The 15,002-nt window shown below is 45.8% G+C and overlaps 1 protein-coding gene across 12 annotated transcripts in view; it reads left to right on the top strand.

Annotated features, from left to right (window-relative positions):
• The window catches only part of AFF1 (AF4/FMR2 family member 1), a 195,996-nt gene that overhangs the window by 116,445 nt on the left and 64,549 nt on the right, over window positions 1-15,002 (top strand). Inside the window, exon 1 of one of the 12 annotated variants that reach the window (XM_021101791.1) lies at window positions 2,422-5,084. The exons of the other annotated variants lie outside the window; for them this stretch is intronic. Within the exon in view, the coding sequence (XP_020957450.1) occupies window positions 5,073-5,084 (12 nt within the window). The 5' untranslated portion in view covers window positions 2,422-5,072. Of the gene's footprint in view, window positions 1-2,421; window positions 5,085-15,002 lie in introns of those variants that run through there. 12 annotated transcript variants of the gene reach the window in all.

The raw sequence follows: 15,002 nt of genomic DNA, 5'->3' as shown, positions 1-15,002 counted from the left end.
AGCGGATGCATCTCCTTGCCTTGGCTTAGAACCTGAAATTTGAGTAGTTGAAAAGTTTTGAATACTGACGTTTTAAGGAGATACTAAGTGGGAGTGGCGTTCATATTTCTTTCTCTTTTTTTTTGGCTTTTCTAGGGCTGCACCCTCGGCATATGGAGGCTCCCAGGCTAGGGGTCTAACGGGAGCTGTAGCTGCCGGTCTGTGCCACAGCCACAGCCACGCTGGATCCGAGCCTTGTCTGCAACCTACACCGCAGCCCACGGCAACGCTGGGTCCGAGCCTTGTCTGCAACCTACACCGCAGCCCACGGCAACGCTGGGTCCGAGCCTTGTCTGCAACCTACACCGCAGCCCACGGCAACGCTGGGTCCTTAACCCACTGATGGAGGCCAGGGATGGAACCCGCGACCTCTTGGTTCCTAGTCGGGTCTGTTCGCCGCTGCGCCACCGCGGGAACTCCCTGGAGTTAATATTGCCGATGCCTCACACTGTGGAGCCAGGACGTCTGGGCTCCTTTTGCTCCACGTTTAAGTGGACAGGTCCACCTGAACCGCAGGGTGGCTGTGAACATGAAATGGAACTGTTTGCCTAGGCTCGAGCGGACCAGGGTATCCTGCCTTCCCTGGACAGTAAAAGCAGATTTACACTGTGAAAAAAGCGTGTATCACCCGTCTTTGTGTTGTCTTTATTGATTTTACAGCTCTATTTAGGCGTCACCAGGGTCTTCAGCAGGGTCCTCATGTTTTGGGTTGGTTGCTGGTGGTTCTCAGTTGTTTTGGGGACGTACTGAACGTCTGTGTCATGGGTTTAATTTTGAAAATATGCTGCTTTTTAAAATGAGACTTGAATAAATGTTGCGTGGCCCTAATATTCAATACCTGCTATATTTCATCCAGAATGCTATTCATTGTTAGAACTAGAGGTGGTTTTCAGTTGTATTGCGGCATCATGAAACATATGGAAAAAGATTGTACTGACCTGCCCATGGTAGGCTGTTCATTTTGTTAAGAGCGTTAATTTTCTGGGTGGGAGATCCGGTAAGGAAAGGCACGAGCAGGCTTATTCACGTGTAGCTTGCGAGGGCTTCCTGAGCCTGGTGTAGAGGAGGGGCAGCCCTTGTGTAAGCAGGTGAAGTAGGATGCCTTCACGGGAGAGCCCCTGCAGCTTTACTCAGAAATCGGTGTCCCAGGACGTTCGTTTGGCCTCTGGTTTAAATAGTATCGATTGGCTCATGAACTTCCAAAAGAGCATGTGGGCACCCCTCTTTATTCTATGGATGTTAATGTGAGTTAGAGAAATACCTGTACCCCTGCATCAAACCCAGGATTTCCTGAATATTGCTACTTAGGAAGAGGCCAAGTAAAAAAGGGAGTTGATCCGCACGGAGAACTCTGCCCAGCATCCTCTGATCATCAATGTGGGACACAGTTCTGCGAGAGAACGGATGTGCGTGTACGTATGACTGGGTTACATCGTACAGCAGAAAGTATCACAGCCTTGTAAATTAACTCTACTTCAGTAAAACTCAAATGAGTGGGTCATAGGTTGATTTAAAGAAAATAGTACACGTAGTGTTACAATATAGTATCCCTGTCAAGATGGTGTGGAAAGGAGTGAAATTTGGGTAGCACTTGTTTTCAACTATGTTTTCAACTATACCCTGAGTCATGAAGGAGAGAATATGACGTTAGATGGGCATTTGCACAGAAGGAGAGCTCGATGCCTCAAGGTGACTTAAAATGTTTCTGTGTCTTCACTGGTGAAAGACCTTTTCATGCTTGAAAAACTGAATTTTATTCATTATTTTCTTTCCCTGTTCCTCCACCCCCTCCATCCAACTGGTGCTTAATAAATGTTTTTACTACCGACAGCTGTTACTGCTGCTGCTGCTAATTGCCGCATGGTAGGCATTTTTGAGTGAGGAACATCTTTTTGAAGGCTTTTATGGTGATACCGTGTGAAATATATTTCTGACTATGCCAGCAGGTTGTCTGCAAATTATTAGATATGTAGGATTTGAAGGATTCTAAGGCTGGGCTCTGAACATTTTCAGGGGTGAAAACGGTAAAGGGGCCATAGATTTTCTTCTTTCCTTTACATTTTCCTTTTCTTTTTTTCCTTCACCCACGGCCTATAAACGTCTGGGGCCAGGGATCGAACTTGAGCCATGGCAGTGACAATGCTGGATCCCCAGCCTCCTGTGCCACCAGGGAACTCTCCATAGATTTTCTTTAGACTATCAAAATAGGGTAGAACCATCCTTCCTGGTAATGAAGATATAGCAGACTTTTTTTTTTTTTTAAGGGCTGCACCTGCGGCGTATGGAGGTTCCCAGCCTAGGGGTCCATTCGGAGCGGTAACCACCAGCCTACGCCAGAGCCACAGGAACATGGGATCGGAGCCGCTTCTGTGACCTACACCACAGCTCATGGCAATGCCGGATCCTTAACCCACTGAGTGAGGCCAGGGATTGAACCCGCAACCTCATGGTTCCTAGTGGGGTTCTTTAACCACTGAGCCACAATGGCAACTCCTGATTTGATAAGAGTACTACAGCCTGTGTTTTATTTCCCTTGTTTTGCAGACCTAATAATTATTTATTGATTGGTACTGTGGGATGCATTGCGGCATTTATCCTTAGGAGCAGGTCTCATGCCAGAAGCCTCAAAATGAACACCTGCTCAGTGGTTGCTTAAATAAACCCCAGGGTTTGGCTTTCTGGTGGCCCGCCATTGCCGCATAGACTGTAAAGCAGCAGTCACGGAGCAGGGCAGTGCTCACGGACTGACCAGTCCCTGCTTGCTCCTCTCCGAGGAAACTTTTTTGCACTTTTCCCTTGTTCCATAGATGGCTTGATAGGAGGGTCTCCTGGAGGCCACCTCAACCAAACCCTCAAGGCCTTGTCAGCACTTGCCTGGTGGACAGCACCTCAGCCCCTGCCCTGGCCCCCACCTCCTCGTCCCCCACCTCCAGGGCCAGGGATCCCAGCCTGGACAAATCCCTCTGTTTCCCCCTCATGAATTAACTCAGAATTTATTAGAAACATCTTGCAGACACAGATGTCTGCAATATGGCTTTTTCAGACCTGAAGAGACTTTTGGGGTGCTGAAGGATAAATCAGAGAAAGGTGCACGCAAGGATTATACTATACAGTTACGGAAGCATGCAGTTTGTTGTCATTTGTTCCTTGAGCATTCTTCCCCATCCGGAAGAATTTTCCTAGACCTTCATTAAATAAAGGTGGTGTTTGGGTGATAAGGTGGATAAGTGAACCCTTTAGAAGGAAAGGAGAAAAACAAGACTGAGGCTTTTGTGTCATTGGTAAGGTTAATCTTTGATGACAAATGATAGCTGTAGTTTATTGAGAATGGACCATGGACCAGGTGCTGTGCTTAGGCTATAATTTGCATGCAGTGGACTTAATAGCTGGTCCCTGGCAGGGCTATGTCTGGAAGGAAGCTGCAGCTCAGAACCTTGCTCATCAGCACTACCCTGCAAGGCCAGAACCACTGAGGATGACTTGGAGGGATAGCTGAGATTTTTGAGAAGTCCCCAGTTTGCAAGTCTGCACAGATTTCTCCCATAAACTGCAATAAACGGCCTAACTTCACAGAAATTGCTGTGTGCATCGGGACAAGTAGTGGATGACGAGTTACTGTGAGAAGTGGGTTCTGAGATGGGGCGTGTGTGTGTGTTTGTAGCTAAGCAGGATTATGAATCCAAGTGTGTTACAGAATTTTAGGGCTATTATTTAGTCCAGTCAAGGACCGTTTGGATGTGTTTTTCGTGGCCATTAGTATCCCCCAGGCTTTTTGCTACCGTGAGCTCCAGGTAGAGACGTTGTGAGAGCAATAAGTCAGCCTGCCCTTTGTAACAGGAACTTGGTTCCTATAAAATGTTTTTGAGAACATGTGTTTCTAATACGTCAAGGTTGGTTTGGCCAAAAGGAAAATTAGAGCCTGATTTGTTTAAAGGAACGAAAATGTCTACATGCCAAAGTTTGAATGCACGGAGCATGGTTCAATTCTTAGTTAACTTTTATGCGTCTTAATCTGATTTGTATTTCCTGTCGATATGCTAGATAAAAAAGTTAAATTATATGCAGAACATGTATACTACCCATAAAAAATTTGATTTTTTATTTTTTTCCTCATGTATAAAATTATAATATTATGAGCTTCTTTTAGTGTTAAGGAGTAACCTTGGTAAAATCCTAAGACAGCCGTGTTGAAGGATGCACAAAACAACTTAAGAAGCTTAAGGTCATTTGTTTTGAAGTTCATGATGTTGGAATTACTTACATTTTTGGTCCCTAGACTGCTTAGGTTCCTTGGCCATTGATCTGTGTCTGCATGTGCCTGCGTCTGTTTTCCTGTTTTTGTTTACGCGGTGAGCATGAGAATTGTCCTCCTTCCTCCAGGAAGAAATTGCCGTTATATCTTATTAATAGGTATTTACACATAACACCTGGAGGTAGAAATCGTGATAGAGCAAATTTCAAACTAAATGGGGTTGTTCTTGCAGACACATCCACAGGTGTAACTGCAAACACACTGCTTAGTAGGTGGGGCTTAACAGGAATGCCTGCTGGGCTTAAGCATTTTGAATCCTGTAGAATTTTATATCGACCTTCAAAGCTAAGTGAAGATGAAACCTCTTGGGTGGTTCTTCCTCCATCCCTGGTTTTGCGAGGACATGGGAAGCGTGGAGGGTTGCCCATTTCATAAAGCCGTCTGTGTTTTTAAAACTATGAGCGTGGTGCTTTGCACAAGTCAAAACTGCCAAAGGGACAGATGTTGCCAATTTCAAATGTACAGGGGGAAGGCAAACATTGCTAAGCAACGGTGTACTTGAGAGAGCGTTTTTAGGAGCAGAGCCAGGGGACCTGTGCCTGGGAGCGCTCCCTGCTTCTTAGGGCTCAGTGCGGGGGAAGCGAGGAAAAGTTCTTTGCTGTCAGGGCTGCCATTGCAGCTGCCGGCACAAAAGACAGTGACCTAGTGGCACCGATTAGGGCTGGCCAGGGGATGCACGGAAACAGGAAAGCCTTTTTGCCATGTGGGAAGGCAGTGAGACATGCTCACCGAGGTAAGTGCCCCGGTGTACAGCGGCCCCCCAGTAAGTACCAGGAAGAGCCAGCCGCAGGGTCAGGCCTCTAAGGGACCCGCTCTCTCCCTGCCCCCGTCTCCCTCCTTCCTCCATCTCCTCTCGTTTGCCTCCCCCGATAGGGGCTAACATCAAAGAAGAAAAGGATCCGCATCAGCTCTGTTCCGCGCTGCTGTGTACGTGACCTGACAAACGAGGTAAATCAGCTTTCCAGCCCCAGGCATTCAGCCCCTCCCCTGTCCCCTCCCAAGGTATAGGCTTGATAGGTAACAGACAGGTGGCGTGGTGTGGCTTTTTTTCCTTTTGGCTGCCCCTGGAGACTTGGAATACCTCTTGAGGTTTGCATGGTTGTTGGTTTGGCTTGTGGATTTTCCGTTCTCTCCCCTCCGTCACCTTCTACTGAAATAATGGAGCGAGGGCCGAGAGTGGTATGGTTTGGTATCTGTCCCAAATCGCAGCACACTTTCGGCAGTGAGTGCATTTTAAAGAAATTAAGAACATTTAAAAAGAAGCAGTTTCTTACTCTTCAGCTATTCTGTCCCTCTTTCAAACTCTGGTCTCGAACCTCTGGATCGCTTGGCAAATACTGCTGGTTTCTTTTGTCCTCCTGAAGTAAAGGTACAAATCAAAGACATTGGCAGCATCAGGGCTTCCATCGGCGTGTGTACATGTGTGTCCTCTCCCCGCCCCCCACTCCCTCTTGGCTTTTATTGTTTGGTTTTTGTTTTTCAGCAGGCAAGTGGAATTTAAGTCAAATGTAAAAGACAGTGGGAGTTTTAACCGATAAGGAGTATTGAGGGCCACTAGCCTGGGAGTATTTAGAAGGAATCGTATTTCAGAGCAAGCAGGTGTCGTAGATAAATTTCAAGTCCTTGTAGCTTTGCTTGTGGTGCTCGTTAATTTATTCCGCGTAGTTTGTGGTCGCGTCGTCTGACTATCTGGGGCGTGCATTTAAGTGATGAAAGGCTAATTAGACAAGAGGACAGTGTTTCCTTTTAGGTCCCCCCCCTCTCAAAAAATAGAATTTGCTTACTTTAAAGTTCAGCAGCAGAGGATCTGCTGTCAGCCGCCGGAGAGCTCAGAGAGCTCACTTCGGCAGCAGTCCTGAGAAAGTGGGGAGAGCCCTCGGGTTATGGTGATGCAAACTCTTCATTGACTGATCTGGGTGTAGGTTATGCCTCTTGGCTTTCTGAGGTAGGAAGGACACCATAAAATGAGTTGGAGCTCTGTTACCACCGACTCAGGAAGCAATAGAGTTTTCTAAAGATTCGTGTCCCTCACATCTTTTTGTTTTTAAAGACTGTGTTCTAGTTAAGTCTAGAAGAAAGTGGTTTATTTGTCCTACAAAAACCTTTTGAGAGACTTGTACTACGAAAACAACTTATTGACACTGAGTTGCTTCTTTTTTTTTTGTGTCTTTTTGGGGCCGCACCCGAGGCATATGGAGGTTCCCAGGCCAGGGGTCTAATCAGAGCTATAGCCGCCAGCCCACACCACAGCCACAGCAACACCAAATCCTTAACCCACTCAGTGAGGCCAGGGATGGAACCTGAAACCTTATGGTTCCTAGTTGGATTCGTTAACCACGGAGCCATGGGAACTCCCTGAGTTGCTTCTTAAATGTCTTAGTTATGGCAGTTCTCTTGTGGTGCAGCAGGTTAAGGATCTGGTGTTGTTGCTGTAGAGGCTTGGGTCTCTGCTGTGGCATGGGTTTGATCCCTGCTTTGGGAACTTCCATATGCCACAGATGCAGCCCCGCCCCAAAATAATCTTACTCTGAGTTAAGGCCCTGGTGTTACCTCGAGCTGTGGTGTAGGTCGCAGACGTGGCTTGGACCTGGCGTGGCTGTGGCTGTGGCTGTGGCCTAGGCCGGCAGCTGCAACTTTGATTTGGCCCCTAGCCTAGGAACCTCCATATGCCGCAGTTGTGGCCCTAAAAAGCAAACAAACAAAACCAACAATGAAACAGATCAGAAAGACTTACCTGCTCAGGAGACAATCGGAAACTTTTTGGATTCATTGAATACTGCTTGGTAGACAGTGTTTATTTCAATGATATTAATAATACTGCCTATTTTCACAAAGGATTTGGCTGCAATTAAAGATCTTTAAGTAGTTGTTTGTTTGTTTGTTTGTTTTTGTTTTGTTTTAATGGCCTGAGCACCCCACCCTCCTCCAAACTGGCAGTGTGATTATGATAATGTCGGGACAGGAGCCTTTCCCCTGGCGGGCGTGGACCAGCAGTGTGGCAGTCAGGAGGGCCCAGTGGGCTTCGGGCACAACTGAGGCATCCTGTACCTCTGCTGGGCGGACCCTTCCATCTCTTAAGGGCAGTTTTCAAGAGGAATTGCTTTTGTCTTTCCTGTTAGAAAGATGGCCTGTTTTTCATATTGTCTCTCCTCTGGCACCTAGAGTCTACATTCTAGAAAAGTTAGAAGGAAAAGGAGAAAGTGGGAATATCAGGAAATGCAAAAATATTGGGAGTTATGCAAATGTAGTTGAGTTGTACTGCGCCTTAAATACACTGAAAAAGGTGGAGTCTTGGGTCATGGGCTCTGGATTAAAATCAAAGGAATACTTTTATTTTTTATTTTTTTTCAATTTGCAAAATTTATTTATTTTGTTGTTATTGCCTCAATACAAATTTTTTTTCCTACTGTATAGCATGGTGACCCAGTTACACATGCATGTATACATTCTATTTTCACACATTATCATGCTCCATCCTAAGTGACTAGACAGAGTTCCTAGTGCTACACCGCAGGAAAAGAATACTTTTAAAACTTGATTGCACATGTGTGTTGGTGTGAGAGAGTGAGAGAGAGTCAGAAGGACCGAGAGAAATACACTGAGATGGGAAAAGACGTGTGGAGAGTCGCTCACTGCTGCATGCTTGCAAAATGGGTATAAACCCGTTGTTTGCGACTGTCACTTTTGGAAGTGTGGACTGTGTACACCATGTGATAGGATCGTGGGAGATGTACCCTGAATGCTTAATGCTTTTACATTCAGCAAGTATTAGAGTCATTTATTTTACAAGCCAAGAACCTTTTCTACTTGGCACACATCAAATACCTATGTTTAAAATAAGTTCAGGGGTAGTTCTTTTTCTCTGTATCTAGTCTGTCCCTTATATTTATAAAACAAAACAAATACTGGCACTTGTTGAGTGATTATTTGTTCAAAACTTTGTTATTAAACATATTTTCCCTTTTGCCAGTTCAGTGAATCACTATGAGATGAGCTTTCCTGGAAGTCTCATGTAATTTGTCTATACTTTGAGACTGACAGGGATACTGCAGCAAAGGAAATGATTATGAAATCTGTCTGAGATTCCGTGGCATTAATTAGCACCTTTGTTTTTTGTTTTTTTTCCTCTAAAAAGAACCTGGTTTTTAAAAAATTAGCGAAAAGCAAAATAGGTGCTCTTTGATAGGATGAAGTGGGAGATTTAGGACCCTTGTGATGTTAGGTTACGTGAATTATATTTTCTCGAACGTTCTTTTGGCCCTTTTTCTAGATCCTGGCAAGTAACCTGTTTGTTACCCAATATTAAAGACCCCCCCCCAAAAAAAAGATATTTACTTATTCAGAATTAAGATGTAAAGGGCAAGGCTGTCTTTATTTGCCTTCTCGCCTCTGTGTTTATTATAGTATCAGTAATCCCCAGGGCAGTATGTAGCTCAAGATTTGTTCCTTAGAGTATATAGGCCTCTCGCCTACCGCTCCAGTAATCCCCCCGCTGTTCTGGTTTTTGTTTTTAAAAATCATGATGCCAGGAGACAGACAACCAACACCTAGCCCAGGGGGGACTGTGGAGATTACTGCTGGAATAAACCCAGGATCCAGTCTTTAGGTCCTTTTAGACAAAATGTGGATTAAATGTCTTATGTGATTCATCTGACTTGAGTTCCTTTCAGCCTCATCCAGAAACTGATGGAAAGTTGTTGTTTTTTCTGTTTTTTCTTTTTTTTCCTGGTGCCTCTCTCATCTTTGCTTATGTCCAGCTGTAAAACAATGTCCAGGCACCATATGAAACACAGAATCGGACATGGTTCCTGCACATGGTTTGCCTCTTAAATTGGATAGACGTGTACCCTCTGAAAGGAACAATAATACAGGTTTATGCATCTATAAATCCTGTCGGGGGACAAGGTAATTTAGTAGTATTGTTTTAGACTCAGAACTTATCACTTAATATGATTTGTGAGACAGCAAGCTGTGTGTGGGTGGGTGGGTGTGTGGAGAGCAGGGCGGGTTGGCACGGGAGTAATCTGGTCACAAAACACTATCAACACTTCCGGCTTCACACCCTCCCTGCAGTGATGGATTTTAATGGTTTTGCAAATCAGTACACCCACCCACAAATAAAAATTACATTTCTCTTAAAAAAAAAAAAACCCTAAAGGTGGTTTCAGTGGGTGGAATTGGTTGTGGAAAGGGACTGACATTCCGTTTGGAGCATCTGAGAGAACTTGTCAGTTGGTTATCAGTGGTTTGGAACCGGTTTCTAGCCTTGTTCTTTGTGATGCCTTTTTTCTTTTTTTAAAAGCAGTGCCTTTTTAGCTAATCTTACTAAATCATTCATGGTTGCTACACCCACAATGGGCTTCGTGGGGTCTCATGTGATCTTCCATCCCAGGCACAGTGTTTTCGAATCTTAGACCATTGGGGATTTCTGATTCCTAATTACACAGCGAGTGGTAATGGGTCACCGTCACAAGTCAGAAAGTTGGTGAATAACTGATCTTAGGCATATTTAGTGTCAAACAACAGTAGGTTTTTTTCTACTTGTTTTTCATCCAGGTACTTTGTTTCTAAGTCCATTTAAAACCTGTCTTGAGTTTACCCCACCCCTTGTAACTTTGACACTAAGAAGCTAGTTGACGTGTCATAAAGAATATCTACTGAAAACACTTCTTCTTCATCTAATGCAGCAACACAGTGTTTTTAAAAAAACAAAAACTCTTTCATGTGATTCTACAGCAGTCTTGCAAATGTATTAAATTTTATATAATTTATAATATTTATATAATATTATGAAGAGATATTAAAATTTATACACACATGTGATCTCAGGAAATGCAATAAAATAAATGAAACCAGCACTTTTATTACAACTCTCCTCATAGTCATTTGTATGTTTTTATAAAATTCATGTTTATAATTGTATCGGTGGAGAACAGCTCCTCACTGTTCTTTTTATTTTTATTTATTTAAGTCAGATCTTAAGAACTAGACCCTAGGCTTCATAATTTAAAAATGCCTTCTTTTAATAGAGATCAAGCTAGGATTTCTAGAATATTTTAAGCAGTTCAGTTAATGCAAATTATGAGCTTTTATGACTACTTAAAAAATAAATTCTTTATGACACTAACTAAAGCAAATTGCTTCCCTGGAAAATCCAAGTGACTGGAAAGGAATAATGAACTAGCTATGCGTATTGATTTTTTAAAGTATCTGTAGTTCAGAATACTTCCTGTAAGGTTTTGTAAGTTTCAGCAATGATGTTTAAGGGGGGTGTTTTTATTTTCATTTTTTTCTTTTTTTGCCTTTTTGCTTTAGTTGCTGAAAGACAAGGAGGTTTCATAGTTTGCCTGTAAAGGGACGATTTATCTAAAGGTGAACTTTAAAAAAATTTAGGGATATTAGCTCTCATCTAATAAATGAACTAGTGTGCTAGCACATCTTGCAAGCTTCCCGCGTACTCTTTCTGCATTTATCCTGGACTATTTCTTCATCTCCTGTCTCAATGAGACATACCCTTCCTTTGCCCCAGGCAGGCACGCCCAGTGTCAACAGTCCTGATCTGATGTTACTATCCTATCAGAAACTTTGCTCTCTGAGAAATTCTCGTCCCCCAAATTGCACTTAGGCCACTACTCCTTGGGGGAGAAACATCTAATTGGGTTGGTGGTGGTGATAGAAAGTCATTATTTTTAGTTGAGGATTTCTGCATCTTAAAACAACCTTGTCTTGTGGGTGGCACAGAGCTTTTGCAAATTTGAGCCTACATACCTTGCTTCCATTGCATGAGAAAAAAATGGAGAATTCACTGTAAAATACTCCAGAAATACTTTCTGGCCAGGTCATGTTTGTGAATGCTGTCAGGGAGGCCATGAGATGGCAAAATCAAATACATTCCTTTTGCAAATACTTGCATCTTTGCATTAGTCCAGAATTACACGAAGGCCGTGGGAGATGCCTAGATGAATACACCCTGGTCCCTGCCAGTAGGAAGCCAGGCTGGGGGAGACAGAACGCCAGGGGTTGCCATTTGGAGTGGAAGGTGGGTGGAGAGTCAGGTCAAGGCAGACTTCTGGGAAAGGGCAGCCAGTGTGTGCCACTCCGGCTTCCACACCGTGCTCCCTTCCCTAGATCCCCCAACGTGAGTGGAATTGCCTGGTCTTCCCACAGTAAATGGTTGGTGCACAGTAGCTGTGGGTGACCTGCAGATGGCTCATCATTTAAAATAATCTTGTCCTTTATCAATCTCTTTCCTCTTCTCCTTGAAACAACTGTAGAGATGTCTGCAGTTAGCATGACATGAATTGTGGTAGCCTCCATGCCTGACAGACCCTTTAGCATTAAAAAAAAGGCCTCCAGGGAATTCTTTGCTACATTCTGGTGCTTATAACTTAAAAACAAACAAATAACAACAACAACAACAACAAAAACCCTTGCTTTATTTGAAAATATTTGGGGAGAGATAGAGGGTGTTTACTTTTTCCTTTTTTTTTTTGTCTTTTTGCCTTTTCTAGGGCCACTCCCACAGCATATGGAGGTTCCCAGGCTAGGGGTCCAATCGGAGCTGCAGCCACGGCCTACACCACAGCTCATGGCAACGCCGGATCCTGAACCCTCTGAGCGAGGCCAGGGATCAAACCCTCAATCTCATGGTTCCCGGTCAGATTTGTTAACCACGGCACCACGACGGGAACTCTGTTTACATTTTTGAGGGAAGAGTTTGACAGTTTGCAATTAATATTATACATCTATTCATTCTTCTTACGAAGAGCTGTTGGAGGGTGTCTTGCTCTCTGATCCATTTTCCTTCCTTCATATTAACAGTCTATAGCTTTCTTTATTTTTCCTTCTATTTTTGTATATGTGTGTCCATAAGTCTGCCCAGGGATTTAAAAAAATTCCTACCTAAATGCTGGTTGTGGAAGTAGACAGCTAGGTAGCTGCCCCGGGGGTGAGATACTTCTGCAGAGGTGACACTGCTAGCACCTGTGCCTTTTCTCCCCTGAGAAGGCACACCCAGGCTCTATGTGCCAGTTCTTGGGAAAGGCCTAGCTGTTTAGGTTACTTGTATTCACAGAATAAAATTAATTTTATGTCAAAGCCTTGCTCGGGCAGGCCCTTTGCTTTCCTCCTCTAATCTGTCTCTGAGAAATGCTGATTATGGCATCTTCATGATAAATGCTTGGAAATATTTCTGTGGCTTTAGCTTTAACATGCATGGTCTTATTTCATCCTTACAACAATCCTATGAGGCTTTGTGTGTGTGTGTCAGACGTGTCCACCCAGTGTTTAAGCCTGACTGATGGAAACTGAGAGAGAATAAACCCCACCCCCACCCCAAACAAATGCATCTCTTTCAAGGACTTTGTAGTGGTCTAGTTTGGGAAACAGGAGAGTGAACGGGCCAGCAGATACTGGGACAGACCTTGGCAGCCAGTCCTGGGTTCCCCAGGAGCAGCCCTCGGGAAGGGTGACTGCAGATCGGGAAGCGTTCGGTGGCTGAGTGTCCCACAGGCAAGCCCAGAGCCCCGACCAGGGAGCTGGGGCAGGTTCACGGAGATTTGTGCTTGGGAGAAGGAAAGCCACATAGAGGAAAGCTAAGAGAGAGGAGACACAAATGCGGCAGAAGGCCTGTGGCTGTACTTCTGAGTAAAAAAAGGTCATCCCTGCATTCAGAACTCTCACCCTGACTGTTGTGTGTTGATTTACGACCAGATCGTGTATTTCACAGCGCAGCTTGTAAACGGTGCAAAGGCCCGGTGGAGATCTTCCCTCGTTCTCACCCTAGAGCTGCTTGGTGTTCCTCTCTAGGCGGAGTCGATGCTACAGGTTTCTTGTGTGTTATTCCCAGGGCTCTTTTGGGCATAATAAGCAACGTGACATGCTTGCTTTTTTTTAATTTCTGTTTTTTAAGGGCTGCTCTTGTGGCATATGGAGGTTCCCAGGCTAGGGGTCGAATCGAAGCTATAGCTGCCAGCCTACACCACAGCCACAGCAACTCGGGATCCGAGCCGCATCTGCGACCTACACCACAGCTCACGGCAACACCGGATCCTTAACCCACTGAGCGAGGCCAGGGGTCGAACCTATGTCCTCATGGTTCCTAGTCGGATTCATTTCTGATGCACCACGACAGGAACTCCCGTACTTCTTCTTCTTCTTGTTTTTTCTGATGTCACCTTTTCATTTATTCAAACCCCAGTATGTACTGCACCTGGTCCCCCCGCCCCTTCCCAACCGTGTATCTGGGAGGTGACCCAAAGCAGTGCAGGAAGACCGCTCTCACCCCCTGTCCTGGCAGTGTAGTCATTCCGTATAAGGGGCTCGTACCGCACTTCTCTTAGCCAGTTACCTCTAGGTGGGCATTTCGACTTTCCCCGGTACCTTACTCTTTGCAGGCTAGGCTGAAGGGAACAACTTTGTGTGTCTGTCCTCTTTGTGTGTGTGTGTAGGAGTTGGTGCTAGCGGTTACCTGCTGGGCAGGGGATGGGGAATTAGAATTTGGTGGCTTTTGCCAAATTGCTGTCTTCAGAGGCTGTGTGGCTCTACCTTCCCGCCCAGCACCATATTTGAGCACCTCTTTGCCCACATTTAGCTCATAGACACAACATTATGGTCAGTCTTTCCTTCCCCCCCTCCCCCCCCCGTCTTTTGTCTTTTTAGGGCTGCACCCGCGAGGCATATGGAGGTTCCCAGGCTAGGGGTCGAATCAGAGCGACAGCTGCCGGCCTACACCACAGCCACAGCAACGCCAGATCCAAGCCGCATCTGTGACCTACACCACATACATTGGAAATTTATTTTCACAGCCTGAGTTCTGAGGCTGAAAACCATGCCAGCAAATGTTTATCGGTGGCCTGTGTGTGGCAGAGGGTGTGACTGGGGATTCGGCAGGGCAGCGACCGTCCCGCTGTCAGGGACCTTGTCATCTGGACCTTGTCGGAGATGCAGAAACACGAGGCGCTTTGACAGGGAAGGTCAGGCAGCTGTGGGGGCATGCGTGCAGTTTTGGGAGTGAGGGAGACGAAGGGTGTTTTCCAAAGATGGTCTTTAATCTGCAGCCCCAAGTCTGAGTAGGAGTTAGCCCCCGACAGGTGGGAGAGGGACCCGGCCCCAGGTGGGGGCAGCACAGAGTGCGGCTTCTCCAGCCACCTGGGGGGAGGTGAGCAGCAGGTAGCTGATACCACCTGAACCGTAGTCCCAAAGGTGACATGCATTTGAAGAAAAGGGGCATGCACCGTTGTTTTAAACCTTTGACAAATGAGTAGAGAACCTATTGGGGTTTCTTTGGCCGGGGGGCGCTGCTGCCCTCTGGCATATGGGTTCCCAGGCCGCCGTCTTGACCTAAGCTGCAGCTGAGCGGGGCTGGGGATCCAGTCTGCGCCCCACGCTCCCAAGATGCTGCGGACCCTTTGCGCCACAGCGGGAGCTCCCCCCGTTGGGGTTTCTTGGAAAGCTGTCCCCCGTGAAGACCGCCTTGGTCACGCTGGCCCTGCGTCTTTTCCTCACGTCTCTGTGCCTCCCAAACGTTCTGAGGTTTCCCGCTGACCTTCGCACCAAGCGTGCGAAGCGGGCGGGGTGGCGGGTTTTCTCCCCGGGTCGCCCTGGAGCCGGTCCTGGGGCCGCTGCGCGAGGCCGTCCTGGGCAGAGCCAG

The sequence above is a fragment of the Sus scrofa genome, chromosome 8, assembly GCF_000003025.6.
Source record: "Sus scrofa isolate TJ Tabasco breed Duroc chromosome 8, Sscrofa11.1, whole genome shotgun sequence".
NCBI classification, from domain to species: Eukaryota; Metazoa; Chordata; class Mammalia; order Artiodactyla; family Suidae; genus Sus; species Sus scrofa.
Note: the sequence above shows the minus strand (reverse complement) of the source record. Positions and strands in the feature narration are given on the sequence as shown.